The sequence below is a fragment of the Biomphalaria glabrata genome, chromosome 6, assembly GCF_947242115.1.
Source record: "Biomphalaria glabrata chromosome 6, xgBioGlab47.1, whole genome shotgun sequence".
NCBI classification, from domain to species: Eukaryota; Metazoa; Mollusca; class Gastropoda; family Planorbidae; genus Biomphalaria; species Biomphalaria glabrata.
This window is the reverse complement of record NC_074716.1, coordinates 11,782,982-11,802,753: the sequence shown is the minus strand read 5'-3', so window position 1 is coordinate 11,802,753 and position 19,772 is coordinate 11,782,982. Positions and strand designations below refer to the sequence as shown.

The 19,772-nt window shown below is 33.0% G+C and overlaps 1 protein-coding gene across 3 annotated transcripts in view; it reads right to left on the bottom strand.

Moving 5' to 3' along the window:
• Positions 1 to 19,772, bottom strand: part of LOC106074838 (receptor-type tyrosine-protein phosphatase eta-like) — a 49,425-nt gene that overhangs the window by 6,049 nt on the left and 23,604 nt on the right. For all 3 annotated transcript variants that reach the window (XM_013235711.2, XM_013235712.2, XM_013235713.2), the window contains exons 13-26: positions 18,487 to 18,618; positions 17,759 to 17,892; positions 13,745 to 13,882; positions 12,598 to 12,670; positions 11,292 to 11,471; positions 10,647 to 10,787; positions 9,815 to 9,920; positions 7,166 to 7,236; positions 6,590 to 6,710; positions 6,007 to 6,105; positions 5,752 to 5,833; positions 5,368 to 5,458; positions 4,472 to 4,554; positions 326 to 460 (exon numbers count right to left, since the gene is read on the bottom strand). In XM_013235711.2, the coding sequence (XP_013091165.2) occupies positions 326 to 460; positions 4,472 to 4,554; positions 5,368 to 5,458; positions 5,752 to 5,833; positions 6,007 to 6,105; positions 6,590 to 6,710; positions 7,166 to 7,236; positions 9,815 to 9,920; positions 10,647 to 10,787; positions 11,292 to 11,471; positions 12,598 to 12,670; positions 13,745 to 13,882; positions 17,759 to 17,892; positions 18,487 to 18,618 (1,586 nt within the window). The remainder of the gene's footprint in view (positions 1 to 325; positions 461 to 4,471; positions 4,555 to 5,367; positions 5,459 to 5,751; positions 5,834 to 6,006; positions 6,106 to 6,589; positions 6,711 to 7,165; positions 7,237 to 9,814; positions 9,921 to 10,646; positions 10,788 to 11,291; positions 11,472 to 12,597; positions 12,671 to 13,744; positions 13,883 to 17,758; positions 17,893 to 18,486; positions 18,619 to 19,772) is intronic.

Here is a 19,772-nt window from a genome sequence, read left to right as displayed (position 1 = left end):
GATGAATTATAGGTCATTCTACCAACAACTGAAGGAGGCCAACACAATATACTTTAAGATAATATTTCTAACAAACAAACACAAACTACTCTACCTCAAATTGTTCAAAACCTACATATGTTTGCCAAAGTGATCTATCTAAACCATAATTTAGTATATATTGAATAACAGTCTGATAAATGTGGGCTGGTTTTTCTATGTTTAACAAACATCTTATTTCAGCTTGCAAGTTAAAATGAAGTTTGCAAAAATATGTGAAATTTGGATTAATAATTTATTGAATAGATAGATGTAAATGTTTCCTAAAAAGTGATTAGAGCACTACCTTGTCCATTTCTTCAAAGTCTGACAACATGACAATCACAGACACCTTCTGTTCCCAAACCATTCTCCAAAAGTCAGCAACAGTTCTAGTCAGTGGCCCCTGGGTTGCTATGTAGTCTCTGCTTGTGTCAGCACCCTGCAAATAATGTTGTGACTTTTAAAGTTTTTTCAAGATAAAGAAAATTTAAAAAACAAGATTACAAAGAGAGTTTGTGTTACACAAACTCAGAGGCGGCCCCCGTCGAAGTCGGATCCCTGTCGGATCTGCATATTCGCAAATAATATTCAAGAGGTGATTTAATTTTGATGTAAAATGTTTTACACGTTTCGGATGTTCCTTCAGAGTTGAAGATAATTACTTCCTAGTCCAAACCTCCCGCAGGACGACGGGGGATGGGAGCGGGCAGGGTTTGAACCCTGGGCCATCCATAAATCTGAACGACAGTCCAGCGCGCAAACCGCACGACCAGGCAGCCATCCGATGGTCAAAGTAATAATGTTTCAAAGATTCATTTGCCGTAAATTTAAATTTAAATTTAATAAAAAATAGTAGATAAGTTTTAGTATATTTTTACATTACAATATTGATCAAAACGTTTGGAAATGAAAATCTACACTTTTTTTTACACTTTAAGTTTAGAAATTGAAATTCTACATCTTAATCTAGTCTATTTTAGTCTAAACTAGATCTAGAAATTCTAGATCTAGACTCTAAAATAATTTTAATTAGAATATAAATCCAGATCTAGATATACTGTAATAAAAATCTAGATCTAGTTTAAAAAATCTAGATTAGATCTAAATCAAGATATCATTCCTTTTTTAAACGCGAGTCACATAACGAGGCTTAATAAACATTACTATGCCGAGTTCTTTTTTCATTTCGTTTGAAGAATTTATTCCATATAACATCAGAGGGAAAAAAAAAACACTACGTCACACGGCCTAGCTAGACTAAAAATCGCCTTCATCTATAAGAGCCATTTATCGAGTGTTCATAAACTTTGGTGCACCGAGTGCGTTCTTTAAGCATTTCATTTAAAGAATTCATTCCATATGACGTCAAAGGAAAAAAAAACACTACGTCACACGGCCTAGCTAGAATAAAAATCGCCTTCATCATTACGAGCCTTTTATCGAGTGTTCATAGACATTGGTGCACCGAGTGCGTTCTTTTAGCATTTCTTTTAAAGAATTCATTCCATATGACGTCAAAGGAAAAAAAAAACACTACGTCACAAGGCCTAGCTAGACTAAAAATCACCTTCATCAACACGAGCCATTTCTCGAGTGTTCATAGACATTGGTGCACCGAGTGCGTTCTTTTAGCATTTCATTTAAAGAATTCATTCCATGTGACGTCAAAGGAAAAAAAAACACTACGTCACACGGCTTAGTTAGACTAAAATATGTTTTCATTAAAAAAAGCAATTTTTTCGAGGGTTAATAGACATTGGTGCACCAAGTGCGTTCTTTTAACATTACATTTAAAGAGTCCATTCATATGACGTCAAAGAAAAAAAATTCCATTACCTCACAATAGGCTAGTACCGGTACCATAAAAAAAAATGTCTTTATTTACACAAGATATTTAACGAGGGTTCATAGACATTGGTGCACTGAGTTCTAATAGAATTTATTTAAAAAGGATCAAAGCCGCATTGTTTTTGCGTTTTGTCTGTCAGTCGGTCTGTCCGTCATCTTGATATAAAAAAAACAACTAAAAGTTATTAAAAATTGATTAACCTTTATTTTACGTTTCAAAACATCGCAATAATTTTTAGGTATGAACACAATTGAAAAGTTTATATAATAGATTGTTCCGGATGTTTGTATAAATAGTAAAAGAAAAAGAGAATTTCAGATAAATGTAATACCGTTAATTAAATTTTTTGGATGGTCTCGTATAAAAATTAGATGTACTACAGCCACGTGGAGAGATTTTCATACCTTACTTTGGTGTTTGGATTCTGTTTTCCTTAAAAATCGGAACATAATATTAACGATAATTAGATTTTTTTATGTTTTAGGTAGAAAGTTAAATGTACTGTAAGAGAGTAGTGAGTTAAAATATTTTTCATAAAAATCCGTAAAAACATTATTTCGTAAATGAGAAGATTATTTGTTTATTAATTAGAAGAGGGAGTTCAAACAATTATTTGGCGTTAGTAGATTTTAAAATAAATTCGGAAATTTCTGGCGACGATTTGTAAGAAACAAAATCCGGAACTTTCTTTATCGATTACAAAACTTCTATGTTATGTTTTACAAGAAAATTAAATGTCTAAAAAGTAATTTTCAGTAATCAATTCTAGTAAATTACTTTTTTTAAAAGCCTTATGCTATTTCAAATAATCATTAGGCATAATTCATGTTTTATAAAACAATATCCGGAACATTTTTACACTTAATGAAATATAAGTCAGTATAGAGATTTTGATTTAGCATTAATATGCTATTTACATAAAAAACGGAACAACATATTATTGATAATGTGCTTTTGCAACGTTTAAGCATGGAAATTGAATGTAATATAAGTTAGAAGAGCAAACAAACATTTGTTGGCGTTGATTAGTTTTGCACAAAAAAATCCGGAACAATCAATTTTAGATACTTAAAACTATTGAGATGTTATGGGAGAAACATTAAAGGGTAAATCAGATTTTCAATAGCTTTTAGAGTTCTAGTTTTTTAAATCTAATCGTGACGGACAGACCGACCAACAGACAAAACGCACAAAAATAAGCTTCTTTTATTCGGATGGGGGCACTAAACAAAAAATAAATAAAATCTGATTTTTAAAAAAAGTTTAAGGAATTGGTTTAGCACCTGGTCATGTTGCAACGTTACGCTACTGATATTTACATACAAAGTGCATTATTAGCCTTTATAAACAAACAGAAATGTTTTCTTTTAATTTTAGCAGCTAGTTGACCAGAAAAAACGTCTTTAACTATTATTTATATTTGTTGTAAACATTTCCTGTACATTTTTAAAATATATTTGACTTAGTGATACTGAAAATACACAAAAATTGTCCATCTTTGTTAGCATATTGTAACATTGCCTCCCTTACATTTACGTAATTGTTTTAGAATTGGTGTATTTTTATGAAAAAATCGCTTGCATAATTAATTTTATAAATTAAACGGTTTGCTTTTAGAAAACCAAAAGTAGCCGTTGCACCTAAACATTTCAAGCCGGATTTAATGATGAAATAATATTTTTCATATCTCTTCTAGTTTTCGAGATCTGAGTGTGACAGACGGACATTTTGCACAAACCTAATAGCGGCTTTTTCCCCTTACGGGGGCCGCTAAAAATGATTAAAAAATAAGTTCTGATGGCACTCATATGGAACAGAGAAAAAAGAAAGGGCTAATCTAATTGATAAGAATTTTGGGGCTTTCATCTGTTGGCCTCTGACAGAAAAGTTTGTATAGGTCTACTTGATAAGTACAATTAAACTTTTATAATCCTTATAGCAGAAACACATTATAATGACTCAATAGAAAGACACGTAGAAGTTGGGTTTAATTTGAGTTTTTTCCTTAGTGATGCAGCATTACATTTAAAAGTTAGAACGGAAAGAGGTTCAAAAATATATGGATGAAAGACGAAGAGAGGGCTTGTAGCAAATAGTGACCTTGTCAACAGTGCACTTATTTTCTAGAATAAATTGTTGTTTAAATAGGCTGTATTATTTCATTCAATACTGTTTGTTCTGTGGTGAGTTGTAGGCTACTTATGAAACTCAGAGATAACATTACAAGTAATCAACATTATCTACACTACACTTAACTAGATTTAACAACCACCCAACAACATACAGCACAAAGTGATTAGAAAGTAGAGAATCTATCAGCAAATCTTATCAAGTCTAAACCTTAAGGTAGTCATACAAGGTTCAGTTGGCAATTTATTTCATTTTATTGTTCTTTTATTAGTCTATTTAATTATTATAATTATTTGAATAGAAAACCAAGGCTATGATCAATCTCTAAGGAGACTTAGGAGACAGCATTAGCTTTGGCATGGGAGCACCTAACTTTAGCTCTAATACAAATGAATCATCTTCTTGTATGGAATAGCACTGTTACATTTAATAAGCTTTTGATTTCCAGTTGTACAAGACACCATCACTTACCGATATAAAATTAGCATTAATATAATCATGCTGTGCGTGTGGGTCCTCTGGGATGACTTTTAGTTTCACTCGGCTGTGATCAACTGCAAAATTAAAGGATGTTAGAAAAAATTATTATTTTCTAAAGACATCATCTTTTATCAAATGATAAAACTATTTAAATTAGTCAATAAAACAAACTAAAGTTTTGATGATTATTTTTCTAGTACAATGTTTGCTGAAATTCTTTAACTTCTTTCCCTCTTATAGAATTATTATAAAAAATTGAGAACGCTGTAAATGTCATCAAACCAATGATTTCTTCCAAATACCAACCACAGACCATCAAACAGGAGTTATGTGTTTCTAGATTTCAATGATCTAGCTCAGTGTTACACACATTTTTCCTTAATGGAACTCTTGGCACATTCAGAGTATTTAGCAGAAGACTGCTAATTTTAAGAGAGATACTAATTATTTATTCCAGTAGTTCAAGGAACAACTATTCAGGTCTTGTGGAACACTAGGGTTCCATGGAACACAGTTTGGGAAACGCTGGTCTAGCTAAAGAAGACCAAACAGAAGTGGATGTTTTTATTCATTTCTTCTTTTTTTCTCTGCTTTTTTATAATGCATCATAATATGATTTCAGAAGATCCTTCACTTTAAGATATTAAGTTTTGATTATTTTTGTTATCATTGTCTTGAAGAGACCTTCAATAGATGTGGCTAATACAATTTCAACCTGCGGCAAGAATGTATACTTCTACTACTTCTTACAAACATTTCATTAAACATGTATTTACACATTCTTATTTAGCAAAGTTTATGTATTTTTTGTATTATAATAATCATTTTATATTATTTTTAATCTATTATAATATTCATGATGTAAAGTGAAAAACTCTTTAACATACAAGGGATAATGTTAGTCCATCTGTTGTCTGCTCTGTGATCCAGATCAGAGCCAACATCCATGGAGTAGATTGGACTTAATTCATCCAGCTCCTAGAAAAATTTGTTCATTTTTATGTGGCATTTTAACTAAATGATTCTTATCCTAGTTGGCATATGTAGAAACTATTTATGTCTATGGCACTTTAAAGTAGAAATAGTTAAAATAAGAGTTAAAATACATTGGTATATCAGAGGCCAGAGAGTATCATAGTTCATTTATAAGGAGCACAGTTTGAAAAAATCATGATAGTATATATATATATTATTTAGTAAGACTGATAAACATTTTTTTGATCCATTTTTAGGAGTCATAGAAATCTTTGAAAATTAAAACTTTAACTTACCTGATATTCTAAATTCAGTAAGGTGTTCTCATCTGCAGTTAACTTGGACCATGTAGATTCAAATTCTCGTATTTTAATTGGTCTGAAAAGAAAATAATTTTAAAAATTAATTTTAGCAAAACATTTTTTTCAAATATTTTCAGCTAATACATGTTTTAAAAAGCTGAAGATATTCCTGAAAAGCAATATGAAGTCTAGGTCAGAAAACAGGCCATTAAATCTTGGTAGAGGGAGATTCTCATGACAACTACTTACTTTGATTTCCCATCATCCTTGCAAACGTCTATATCATTCAGAGCTACCACTTGGGACAACTCACTGTTTCGTTTCTTACAATGACTTAATATGTGAAATCTGAAACCAACAAAGTCAAAAAATCATTTAATTCTTTTTTTTTTTACATTACATTTAAATTTATGTTTAAATTAAAATGTATATAAAATAGAATAATGATCAAGTAATGCTCTCTTTATTTACTCCATTGTCTTCCTTCATTTGTATTGAGCTGCACTTTATTACAAATTGATTCAGAAATAAAGTTATAACTTTCTTGCTCAAATGAAATAAAGTTACAACTTACTTGATAAAAAAGATAAAGTTACAACTTACTTGATAAATAAGATATAAAGTTACAACTACTGGATAAATGAAATAAAGCTACAACTTACTTGGTAAATAAGAAAGTTACAACTTACTTGATAAATAAGTTACAACTTACTTGATTAAACAAGATAAAGTTACAACTTATTTGCTATATTAAAATAAAATTACAACTTACTTGATTAAATAAGATAATGTAACAACTTACTTTCTATATTAAAATAAAGTTACAACTTACTTGTTTAGTTTACGTCTCAGTCTGATGATTACTACAATGATGAGCACTACAGCTGCTAGAGTCATCCCACCTACAGCTCCACCTATGACAATTGAGTCGGAAGAACTTTCAGTGTGAACAGCTGAAATTAGAACAAATGAAAAAAAAAACAACTTTTTTTGAAGTCAAAGGTTGGATTTTTACCTAAATATGCAGGCCACAACAGAAAATAAAATAGCTAATAGGAGCCATTGACTTTAAAAACATTTATTAAACAAAATTAAAAATAATAGGAAGACATAAAGTGCAACAAAATCCTTGCCTGAAATCTTCTATAGAAGAGATTGAAATATTAATTTAGTTGCAGTTTATTTTTGTAGATTTCAGTTGCTATTGGCCATGTCTATCTTACTATCTAGTATAACCAACTTCTATCCAAAATTAATATTTATCATTCAAATTATCAAGTTAATTGTGAATCAATCTTTAGAAATGTGCTTGACAATGTCATACATAATCATTTAAAAAGATTTGTGTTTGTTTCGTAAGTTCTATTAGTCCTATAGTAAAATATTGAACGACAAGGTATATACTTACGGGAAGAGTAAAATAGCCTTGGTAAACTTACTGAAGTACAGCCACCAAGGGTGCAAGAAAATACTTCAAGTCTGTTTGGATGTAAAAATAAAAAAAAACTTGATTTATATTAATTTATTTCTATTCAAAATACAGGCAAAAATTTAACAATTTCCCATTGCAAAGTCAGCAGAGACTTAACAGCAAGCATAGACATTCATATGACATTGAAGGAGAGATTAGCTTCACTTGATGTATCACTGAGATAATGGAGCAGACATTGCCATGTTTGGTGTCTCATTCTCAGAAGCAATGAGTCAAAAGATGAACTGGTAGTTAATGAACTAAACAAAAGACTAGTTGGCCTATTATCAACATCAAGAGGGTGCTGGGATGATTTGCAAAACAAAATGTCTTCACTCTTCTCAGTTAGCAGCTGTGCTTAGCAGAATATCAAGAGTGAGGTCAGATTCATTTTTTTTATATTATCCAGCCAGTTTTTCTTTGGATGACACTTTCTTAATGTTCCCTCCACTGTACCTTTACATTTATGAGGAGTTCTTCTTTAAGTTTGTTCTTTTCCTAATATCTGATGCCCAGGAGTGTTCTGTACCATATACTCTCAAAAGCTTGAATTCTTCTTGCAGCCTCACTGGTCAGTGTCCAACAATCATTTTATGGTCTCAATGGTCATGAGTTTGAACTCGCCTGTTGTCATTCCCTCCTGTCCAGCAGCAAGTTTGGGCTAGGATGTAATAATCTTCAAATCTGAAGGAACATCAGAAATCAAAACAACTTTCACAATGCTATAGGACTAAAGAAGCCACTAGCAAAGAATACAGGTTTTATTTTACTGGAAGGTGATATTACTCTTTCCGATTTTCCACAATTTACTTCTGACATAGAATGCTAGGCTTAAACAAGTTTTTATTTCTTTTAACCCTTCCCCCCGCTCTAATATGTTCCATCATAGATATTTAAATGAGTCAATTTCTTTTAATGTTTGACCACTTGGCTGTGTGTATTATCTGATATTATCTCCCCCATAAACAATTATTTTTCATCACTAATTTCCATGTGTACTTCTTTGGCTGCAGCATCCAGTATATATATATAAAAAAAGGAGAGATTCTATCAAATCTGCATTTTCTTCAGCATCATTAACAAACCTGAAATTGAGAAACCAGCTGCCTGTTTAAGGTCAAGCTAAGAATAAATAATTCATGAGTTTCATGATATGCTATATAAAAACATGTTTTAAAAACATGGGAAGAGAATGCATGCTTGACACACTCCTATGAATGTCCTAAAATTTTCTTTTGACTATTCAGAAATAATTCATGTTGGCTTATGCCATGTTACTCATGTTGGCTTATGCCATGTTACTGAATCAGGTCGAAACTATAAGTAACACCTAGAGTAACACCTTTAGATAAATCACTAAATTTAGAAAGTCTTCAGGATAGATAAAAGACTTGAAAGTAAAGTCGCAATTATACATAAAACACTGAACCATAATCTTCAAATACAAAAACAAAATTTAATAAAATACTCATAAAGACACAAAAAATAAAGGCACATCCCTCATCCCATATGCTAGGACAAATTTGTACAAATACTCCTTCTTCCCTATTGCTATTAAGAGCATGGAATGGGTTGCCTGAGCTAGCCAGGAAAACCAGTGACTTGGCAGAATTTAAGTCATTGGTTAATATGCATGACTGAATGCTTGATGCGTTGGATGTAATCATCTTCTTTTTTGAAGTAACGTTTGTATTATATAAGATAAGATAAGAAGAAACTATAAAGTTGTGTATCAGATCTTTTTAGTGTTAAAAGCATATTTCTTTAAACAATCTTTTTTCTTGAGTTCGCTGTGAATATTATTAGTATTATTTTGTTTGGATGACTGCTCCAGGTCTTTTCTTAGGCAATTCTTCCCATATGGCTTATGAATGATGTCCATAGGAAACTGCTACACAAGATTTAATCTGTTCAGCCACAAGTAGGTCTAATGTTTTTCTTGAATGTAGTGAAAAAAAGTGGTTTTCACAATAGCAAGCTAGTTTGAAACTATTGGTGATTGTTATAAAATAGTCCACAAACAATTGTGTTCTTTAATGAAAATGTGGAATGCATTAAGGAAAAAGCTCTCTGAGGGACATATGAAGTGATTGGTTCACTAAGGTACGAGGGCATTTCTTTGTTGTAAATGCACTGATAACAAAGTGTGGCCAACTTTTAGTTAATTCATGCATTCACAACAAGCCAATGGAGAGTATGTAGAATTATGTCTTCTGTAGAACTATCCATGCAACATTAATCTGAATATGCTGCAACTTAGCAATTTGTCATCAGGTATACTGGCCAGCACAGCAAGGCAGTAGTTAGGGTGGGAGTGTATAAATGCAACAGCTACCTAAACATTCTCAGAATGATAAGAATAAGTACATTTCTTTGTTTATGTGCTAGGAAAAAATCATTTAAGAACACTTAATTTCAAAGTGCCATTAGAAAATGATACATATCAGCCTTCCATGAAAACCAATAGTGTAAACAGTGCAGTTTACAACATTAATACCTAAAGGGTTGCAATTTTCTGAAGAAACATCCCTAATCTCTAAGAAAAGATTTTTAAAATGGAGAGGTGTCTTGAAAAACAAAACTTACCTGAAATGCTGCCCAGGTGATATAGGTCCATTACAAAACACTTCCTTATGGGACATGTCACAACTGGCATTGTCACCAACTGTAAAGTTGACATTGCTAACTTTTTCTGAAAGATCAACAACAAAACATTAACATTTGTAGTTTATATATCCAGTAGATATTACAAAAAGAATTAAACATGAAATTCTAAACTCTATACACAAAAAACTTTTTTCAAAATCACTTTCTAACATTTTTTATGCTAATTCCTAAGTTAATTTAAATTTAGTATTTTAGAACAAAAAATTGATTATTAATATTTTTATTTTCTCCATTAGGGATATTTAATTCATAAATGTGCATAATACAGTGGTATAGCATTGCCTGCACAATAAATAAGTCTGTTCTATATTCCACTTGATAATTTCCTTGAAGATTTGGTTGGGGTTGAGTAATTCTTTAGCTATTCAGAAAAATCACTCTTTAGTTCATGATTTGAACATTTTAACATCACAAAGAAGAAATAAGACACTGATTACAAAGACTAATAGAGACTAGAACTCTTTTGTTCCTTTGACAATGAAGTTGTTGAGCCAAATGTAACTTCCTGTTGTCCATTTCACATGTAATGTTTAAGAGACACTGGGGAATGAATGTACATTTTGTGTGCTATTGTTCATTGTTTGCTTTAATAATGTATTATTTGTATTTCATGATTGTAAAACTCATTTTCTCAAGGATAATTATTATTATTAAATCAAACATAGATAAACGAGTTGATGTGATTTCAATTTTCCATTGATTGCTACTATAAAATTAATTGCACTGGGAACATGCCAGTGGCTAGACTTACCTGTGTGACTCTTTCGTATGAATTGCTCCCAGCTCTCATCTGTAGCTCGGTAGCTTTGGGTGAAAGATTTTTCCTTGGCTTGACTCCATGTTAGTTGATCTTGATAGAATGTTGGCCATTTGTTAAATTGCTCAGCTGTGTCTAGGATTTACAGTTTAAGACCGAAAAATAGATTAATATGCTCTAGTAAGGACAATATCAAGTGACTAGCACAGTGTCCTGTTATAGATTTAATAACCAACATGTTCAAAGTTCCATTCTTTTGAGTACCATATCATTGTCAATCATACGAAACATTCCCTTTCAATAAGCAAGTGATATCCATCAATGTTTTTTTTTTAATTTAATTTATGTCATAGTCAAAGAGGTCACTCATGTTTTTAACTTTGTCACTATATTGCAAACTTTTCCTGGTAATAGATGGTATGCTATCTTTCAAAAATGTGATAAAAATGTATTTTGAAAATGTTATTGTAATTATTAAAAACAAATCTTAATATACTCTAACTATAATCAGTACCCCCAAAGACTGTCAACCTTATGGACTATGATATGTATATATATCAGACTGCCTTTGTAGTGTTCTAGCAGACAATATTTTAACGATTCATGATTTATCTGACCATTCAAGTCTACAAGACCTACCTGCTCCACAAGCCTCATCCAGGCATATAGCCACTAGAACACCAAAAGCTACTATTTCTCCATGACTGTTGTCCATCAAAGTCTTCAGACAGATATTGACACTCATGGAACTATTGCTTGTTGAGTCAGTAGATGTCCAGTGCTTCAACAAGTTATCTGTATTCAGCAGAGCTAGTGGAGCTTAAAAAAAAAATAATTTTATTATTTGCTAAAAATATCAATAAAATCATGTTGTTCTGACGTGTCTCAACTTAGCTAAGAATTAAGTAAACAAATTTAAAGTGGTTTTTGAAAGGTAACAATTCAAAGAAGGTCCAATTGTTACCCAAATCGCTGAAAATATGATTTTTACTTAAGGCTTTCTAAACAAGATCATTCGATCAAAATATAATTTTTTAGAACTGAACAGGGAACAGCGGAATAATACATCATATGTTTACTAAAATGATGAGTGAACTACCAAACTAAGATGCACGTCTTTCTAAGTTGTTTTTTTAATCAAGATGCCATGTTGAGATGCCTGACCCAGAGTAGCTCCTTAAAAGGACTGCCTGATATGGAAAGCATTGCAAATATTTTTAAGATCTGAGCCTCCCTGTCTGAGTTTATTTGTTTTGTTTTCTGAAGGAATGAAGGATTGAATAGAAACCAAGGACTATTGCTAAAACTTGCTGTATGAGAAAAGTCATCAGTTCCGGTAATTAACTTTAGATATTAAATTGCATTCGTCCTTTTTACAAAGGAAGCTCAGTTTGAAAGAAGTATAGGATGCATAATTCGGTTGTTTTAGTTGTTTTTTTTTTGGTCATGTAGTATGTGCTCCAGACTCTCATTACAATGGATCAGACCTGCCCTCAACCATCACCTCATGCTCTGCAGAATGTTTGGGTAAGGATGTTTTATCAAACAAAACACACTTAAAGTTTTAAGTGGATGGTTTTGTTATAAAACAAAAAAAAAATTTTTTTTTTTTTTTTTTTTTTTTTATAACAAAACCATCCACTTAAAACTTTAAGTGTGTTTTGTTTGATATAATAGATAGGTAATAGAACAATAAGTAATTTTACTTAAGATAAGATAATAATCTTCATTTCTGAAAAAAAATATTTTTTTTTGTTTTATAACAAAACCATCCACTTAAAACTTTAAGTGTGTTTTGTTTGATATAATAGATAGGTAATAGAACAATAAGTAAAATTAAATGTTAAATAAATATTTTTTAATATTTAATTAAAATTAAATAAATATTTTATATGCCAGTGCACAAACATTTTTAGAAAAACACGAGTTTATTAATTGTACTAACCTTGGGCAGGTAAATAAATACTTTTTGTTTCAGGTTTTCCCAGTTGGTCCACATCTTTCACTTTGGCTCGTATCTTAATGTGAACAGATGCATTTCATAAATATTAATATTTTATTTTAAATTTGCATATATTAAGAACTAGTTTTTTTTCATACAAAGCAATGAACGTAACAAAGTTTGCTTAAGATTCCTCGTGATAAATTTTCTTTCAGTCCCAAATACAGTTTCAAGAGCTTGGGTAAACAGCTTGAGACAGAAAGCTAAACTTATAGGCTTACTGCTAGATATCAATTGTTTGGTACTTTTAGTGGGCAAGAAAGTACTTTGTTAAAGTACCTACAGACATGCCATAGAGTTTTGGGTAAAATTTCTACCTTTGATTTGTCAAGTGTCAAGCTGAGAATGTTATAGTAAATAAATTGTACATCAATCTACTAAAATTATATTAAGTCTTAATAAATATATATTGCTACATCTCTATCTTGTTTTATCTTGTAAATTACAGATGTTCCTACAAGGAAGAAAATGTATTGCTATAATGTTGATATTTGCATTTCACTTTGGATCCAATAGCTGCATATAGAGGGGTGGGGGGAGAGGGAATGGTGTGTAGGTAACAATGTTCCAACCATAGCCAAAGCAGAAGCTCGTATCTAGTTTAAAGCCCCAACCTTGCAAAATTTTAAAAAAAGTAAAGTTCCATTTTAGACCTTGTGATCTATAGGGCAGATGATGTAAAGTTCATCTGTTTCTGTGGTCCATGGTTAACAAGGGTGTCATGTAGCCATGAGGCAGATCTTTGGTTCGGGCGTAGAGTTGAAAGGAATAAGAGAGATCTAAATGGAGGGATGTGATAAAGCAAGACAGAGACCTCCATCGGCTGTCACACCACAGGGATGGATGGATGGATGATTGTTAGTTAGAAATTTCTTAATGAACACTATATTTTGTATTCACTTTTATCATTAAATCTAATATTTCTCTTTCCCTCAAGATAAAATCAAAATTTGTTTTGACTTAAAATAAAAAAAAGCATTCTCATATGAATTAGTTATAAATTTTGTCATTTGAATTAGTAGTTGTCTTAATTTATAAATGTAGAAAACAATAATTCATTAGCTCAAGCATTCTATCTTTCTATATTTACCTGAAGTGTATAGTTGATCTGTGGAAACATTTTGGCTGAGAAACTGTACTGGCGTTGGCAGGGTTGTCTTCCAGCAGATATTGTGGAATGTATGGGTTTTCTAGTTAAAGTGTCACTCAAGTCATGTCTCTGAAGAGACTAAAAAGAAATGCAACTGTTAATATTGTATCAATTATTTGTTTTCAAAAAGTGTATCATTTCTCATTCCAATATCAAAAATGTATTAGGAAATTTTCTTAATAAGAATTATCTGAATTAAATTCTTACTTTGTTCAGACCATGTTAGTAATCTGTTGTATGTAAAAGTAAAACCCATTTCAGACATTGCGATCTCTAAGGTGAAGGAAAGCTCATCTTTTTGCTATGGCCAATGGTTAACAAGGGTGTGACATGGCCAGCACAACAACCAACTGCTTTAGTTTTCCTCAATTTATGTCAGTTAACTATTAGTGTTGGTTAACTATAGGTGTTGGGTAACTATTAGTGTTGGGTAACTATAGGTGTTGGGTAACTATTAGTGTTGGGTAACTATAGGTTTTGGGTAACTATTAGTGTTGGGTAACTATTAGTGTTGGGTAACTATAGGTGTTGGGTAACTATTAGTGTTGGGTAACTATTAGTGTTGGGTAACTATTAGTGTTGGGTAACTATAGGTGTTGGGTAACTATTAGTGTTGGGTAACTATAGGTGTTGGGTAACTATTAGTGTTGGGTAACTATAGGTGTTGGGTAACTATTAGTGTTAGGTAACTATAGGTGTTGAGTAACTATAGGTGTTGGGTAACTATAGGTGTTGGGTAACTATTAGTGTTGGGTAACTATTAGTGTTGGGTAACTATTAGTGTTGGGTAACTATAGGTGTTGGGTAACTATTAGTGTTGGGTAACTATAGCTGTTGGGTAACTATTAGTGTTGGGTAACTATTAGTGTTGGGTAACTATAGGTGTTGGGTAACTGTTAGTGTTGGGTAACTATTAGTGTTGGGTAACTATAGGTGTTGGGTAACTATTAGTGTTGGGTAACTATTAGTGTTGGGTAACTATAGGTGTTGAGTAACTATAGGTGTTGGGTAACTATTAGTGTTGGGTAACTATAGCTGTTGGGTAACTATTAGTGTTGGGTAACTATTAGTGTTGGGTAACTATTAGTGTTGGGTAACTATAGGTGTTGAGTAACTATAGGTGTTGGGTAACTATAGGTGTTGGGTAACTATTAGTGTTGGGTAACTATAGGTGTTGGGTAACTATTAGTGTTGGGTAACTATAGGTGTTGGGTAACTATTAGTGTTGGGTAACTATAGGTGTTGAGTAACTATAGGTGTTGGGTAACTATTAGTGTTGGGTAACTATAGGTGTTGGGTAACTATTAGTGTTGGGTAACTATAGGTGTTGGGTAACTATTAGTGTTGGGTAACTATTAGTGTTGGGTAACTATAGGTGTTGGGTAACTATAGGTTTTGGGTAACTATTAGTGTTGGGTAACTATTAGTGTTGGGTAGAGTTCAGTAGAGTTGGGTAGACTAAGGGGCATCCTTAAAATCCTGAAATTAAAAATCCCATCCTTCACCGAGACTCAAATCCAGGACACCTTGCCTCAGAGGGTGTAGGCCAGATTTAAAGGAGGGCAGGAGAGGCCATTACAGTATAGTAAAAAAAGTATGTCAGAATTTCAATGGATCAGAAACCTTTACTTTTTTTTTAATTATTACTACTAATAATACATAAATGCAGCTACAGATTTAAGCAGTGTGTCAACTTAGGGGTGATCCTCCACATTCTTCTTCTTCTTCTAGCCAGCATTATTGCTGCTGAGCTGTGAGATCTTTTGCAGACTGTGCCAAGGAAAAAAAGTGTGCTGTTTTCTTCAGTTGTTCAGCACTGCCATACATGGTGGTGGTTATGTTGGGCTGTAGTGGAAGTAGGGTCTGCCTAAGGTGGATTAGGGAGGGGCATTCAAAGAGGATATAGTTTACGGTTTCAAAGGGGTGGGCGCAGTGTCTGCAAAAGGGTAGTTGTGTGGAGTTTATTTTGTTCAGGTGGTAATTTAATAGTGGTGTGTGTCCTGTTCTTAGTTGGAAGATTGTAGAATGTTCTTTGCGGGGGAGGAAGTTAATACTGTCCAGTTTGTTAGGCGTAGTCATTTCTTTGTACATGGCTCTGCCTGTGTTTCCTGATGCCCATTGGTTGAGCCACTCCTCTTTGTGATTGTTGACTAACATTGACCTTAGGGTGAGGTAGTTAACAGGTCTATCTGGTTGTTCCATAGATGAACCTGCCTTTGATAGCTTATCTGCCTTTTCATTTCCCATGATGCCAATGTGTCCAGGGATCCACTGTAGTGTGATATTGATATTTAATTTTGATATCATCTGATGGATTATCACAATGAGTGTTGTCAACTCTCTTGGGCTGTTTGAGGTGCTGCTGTTAAGTGCTTGTAGAGTAGATTGGGAGTCTGTAAATACAACAATATCTGATGGTGGTTGCACTCCTTCATATAATTTGTTTTCCACTGTCTGGAGTGCTATGGTAATTGCCTCAATTTCGGCTTGGAAGTTTGAGCAGTAATCGCCACAGGGTGCGCTTATCTCAAAGTGTTTATTTTTAGGGAAGACCAGGAAGGCACCAAGACCAGCATTGATGGTAGCTTTGAAAGCCGATCCGTCTGTATAAATATGGATAGCTGTTTTTTTATAGCTTTCAATTGTTTCAAGCGTGCCTACTTTGAGCTCCAGTGGATTTGATTCTTTTGTTAAGGTGTTATTTAGTAAATGTGTTTTGATGGTTGGTTGTCTGTAGTTTAGTGATCCTCCACAAACTCAGCAACATACTTTTTTTTTACTAAAATATTCTTAGTATTTTTTTTCCTAAAAAAAAGGAAAATGATATTAAATCTAAGAGTACTCTTTTAATTTCTTCTCAGATATGGCAAGCTTTTACATCGAAGCATTATAATAAAGTGGATTTTTATTAAAGTTGTTGAATAAGTGAATAAGGATAGGGGCTCACACGAAATCCTGATCCAGAGCCTCCACTTACTTAAATCCGGCCCTGTTACAGATTATATTTGTAGTTTTCATCTTTTCTGTCTGATATTTTAAAAGATAAAAGTTCAGTTCTAAAGAAATAGAACAATTTCATATACAGCGATATTTTAAAATAAGCCTTGTGTTACCAATCATACCAAGTCTAATTTACTAATAGGCCTACCAAGTATAATGTACCAGTAGGCCTACCAAGTGTATGTATAGCCTAAGTTACTAGTAAGCCAAGTTTGATGCCCCAGTAGGCCTACCAAGTGTATGTATAGCCTAAGTTACTAGTAAGCCAAGTTTGATGCCCCAGTAGGCCTACCAAGTGTATGTATAGCCTAAGTTACTAGTAAGCCAAATTTGATGCCCCAGTAGGCTAATAGTTTAATAGTAGGCCCACCCATCTAGAAGAAGGAAAACTGAATTCAAACCTCTGCTACCATGGGGAAGGCTTTGGGAGTCAAGCCTAAGGAAAAATCAGAAGAGTGAGCAAATAGTGTTTCACCCTGGCAGAGCCTGCAGCTCCGTTGATCTCAAACTGTATCGGCACTTGTCTTTCCTTTTGATAGATCAGATTGGGGGGGGGGGGCGACTGCTGTTTCACATTGTTCCTACCATAGATAATTTCTCTCATGTATATGAGATTATCCACAGATGCTTCATGACTGAAGGAGGCCATAGATATAAAGATAGACTAGTAGGCCTACCAAGTATCATGAACAAGTATTAATATAATATCAGTTGATCTTTTCTACATTATTGTATTTGCTTCTCTCTTCACTTCTTAGGTTGGTATCTTTAAAGCAGCTTTACATGTGGCATCACCAAGCAACAGATCATCTGCTACTTTTGCCTGCACCATCCTCCCGGTTTAGGTTGATCAGAAGATGAAGGTAAAATTAAGAAAAAGTCTTAATAAGTTAATATCAATGTGTTTGGGGTTGACACATTTATTAAGTTTGGTAACCGTGTGTGTATACCTACCTCAGCTGATACACTGACATGAAACTCCTGAATGTCACCATGCCGATCTAGTTCTGTTGGACATTCCCAGGTCACAGTAACATGTTGATCACTTGTAGGCAGCGACACTATCACATTGCTAACAAGGCCAGGAACTGGACAAAAACAGAGAAGAGGAATCATTAGCAATGACTTCAGTTGACTATACTACTATAGGACTATAGGGGTCTATAGATCACAAATTTAACATTTTACCATCACAGAGAAGATAGATCTACAAGACACTAATCAACAAGACATTAGATTAGAGGGTCTAAATGATTAATAATTAAAACACATGAACAGACACTGATTACAAGACATAAACACATGAACAGACACTAATCACAAGACATATCGGGTAATAGACATATGAACAAGACATTGATCAGTGCAAACACAACATACAAAGTTAATTTCTAAATCTCTTTGTTCCATAGATTCATAGTGATACAGAACAATCAAACACATTTTTAAAAAAAGTCACCTATAAACTAAAGCTGTTGCCAACTAAGAGTCTAAGTATAAATTGAGAGTGTTGTGAAGTTATTTGAAGAGTTTCAAAACATATAACTTCATCAATTTATGCTTCTTGTGAATATATATTCGGATATCTTGACACTTAAAAATTGTTGGTCACCCTGGTTAATGATACTAAAAAATATTTGAGAAGCTTACACCAAAAGTGTATTTCTATAAAATAAACTGACCATCACTTCGGGATCTGCAGATATCAGAGTGAACATTGCTGGACGCGCCAAATGATGTAGACGCATTCAGTATCACTTTGTGTGGCCAGTAAATGTCCAGGTTCTCAAATGTCAACGAAGTGTGTAACGTCTCTGAAATATGAAAACAAAATCAAACTTTAGAATAGACTTAAAAAAAAAATCATCTAACCCACCTACCGCTAACGTTCGTTTTAATGATCCATAATAACCACAATCATTAGAGTTTAAACCCGTGGTTCCCAAACGTTTTGTCTCGTAGACCCCTTGCCATGTTTTCTGGTTTTTGGTAGACCCCCTGCTGAACTTGCATTGCAATTTTTGCACATTCATCATTTTTTAAAACTAATTTCTAACTTTAGTGAGTTGAAGAGTGAAAAAAGTAATTTAAAGCTACAAATTAAGTTATAGAGATCTATCTTTTTTATTGATAAAATTCAAATTTAAACCAATTAAAATAACAATTAATATGTATTATGTATTGCTGGAATCATCAAACATACTGGAATTATTTTTCCAGGTGTATCATCCGTTGTTATGGATATTATGTTTCATATGGGAATTTGTTGTAGTTCTTCAAACATTAAATATCAATTAATTAATTTGCCTTAAGTATCATTGTAAAAGTTTTCGTAAAGAGCAGTTTCTCGAGTATTTCTTGATCTTTCAGGTGCGGCACAAATATTGGAGTCCGCGGAACAGTTGTCACTAAGGGCGATAACTGGCTTCTAAACTAGTAAGGCTCATTAGCCAAGGTTTGCTACCCACTTGAATTTAAAACTCTGCTGCCTTGCAACTATACCCAAACATGGGAAAGTTTTCGAGGGTCGACCCTGAGGAAAAATTAGGAGCCGGCGAACTTTATGCAGTTTGCAGCACACAGCGCTACACCCTGTCAGAGCCTGCGACGCCGCAGATACAAAACTGTATATATGTCGTTTGCAAAGAGTTATAAGAAGTTTTTAATGGTATGACTCATGCCACCGAAGTGCCCTTGAACTGTATTATTGCGTACAGAAATTCTTTAAATACTATCAAATGTAGGCTTATGTAAAACACTTTTAAAACTACAGCGGCTGGTAAAATCAATGTTGTATCTATTAGTATTTCCGTACTTTGCTATAAGTAAAGAGATATTGTAAGACTCTCACAAACCATTATCTTCTCTCTATAATGTAGGAGAGATTTTGTGGTTCTCTTCTTTATTTTGACTGTTCGAAAGTTTGTCAAACTTTTATCTATTTTGTCAGGATGGCATCGTCTCAAAT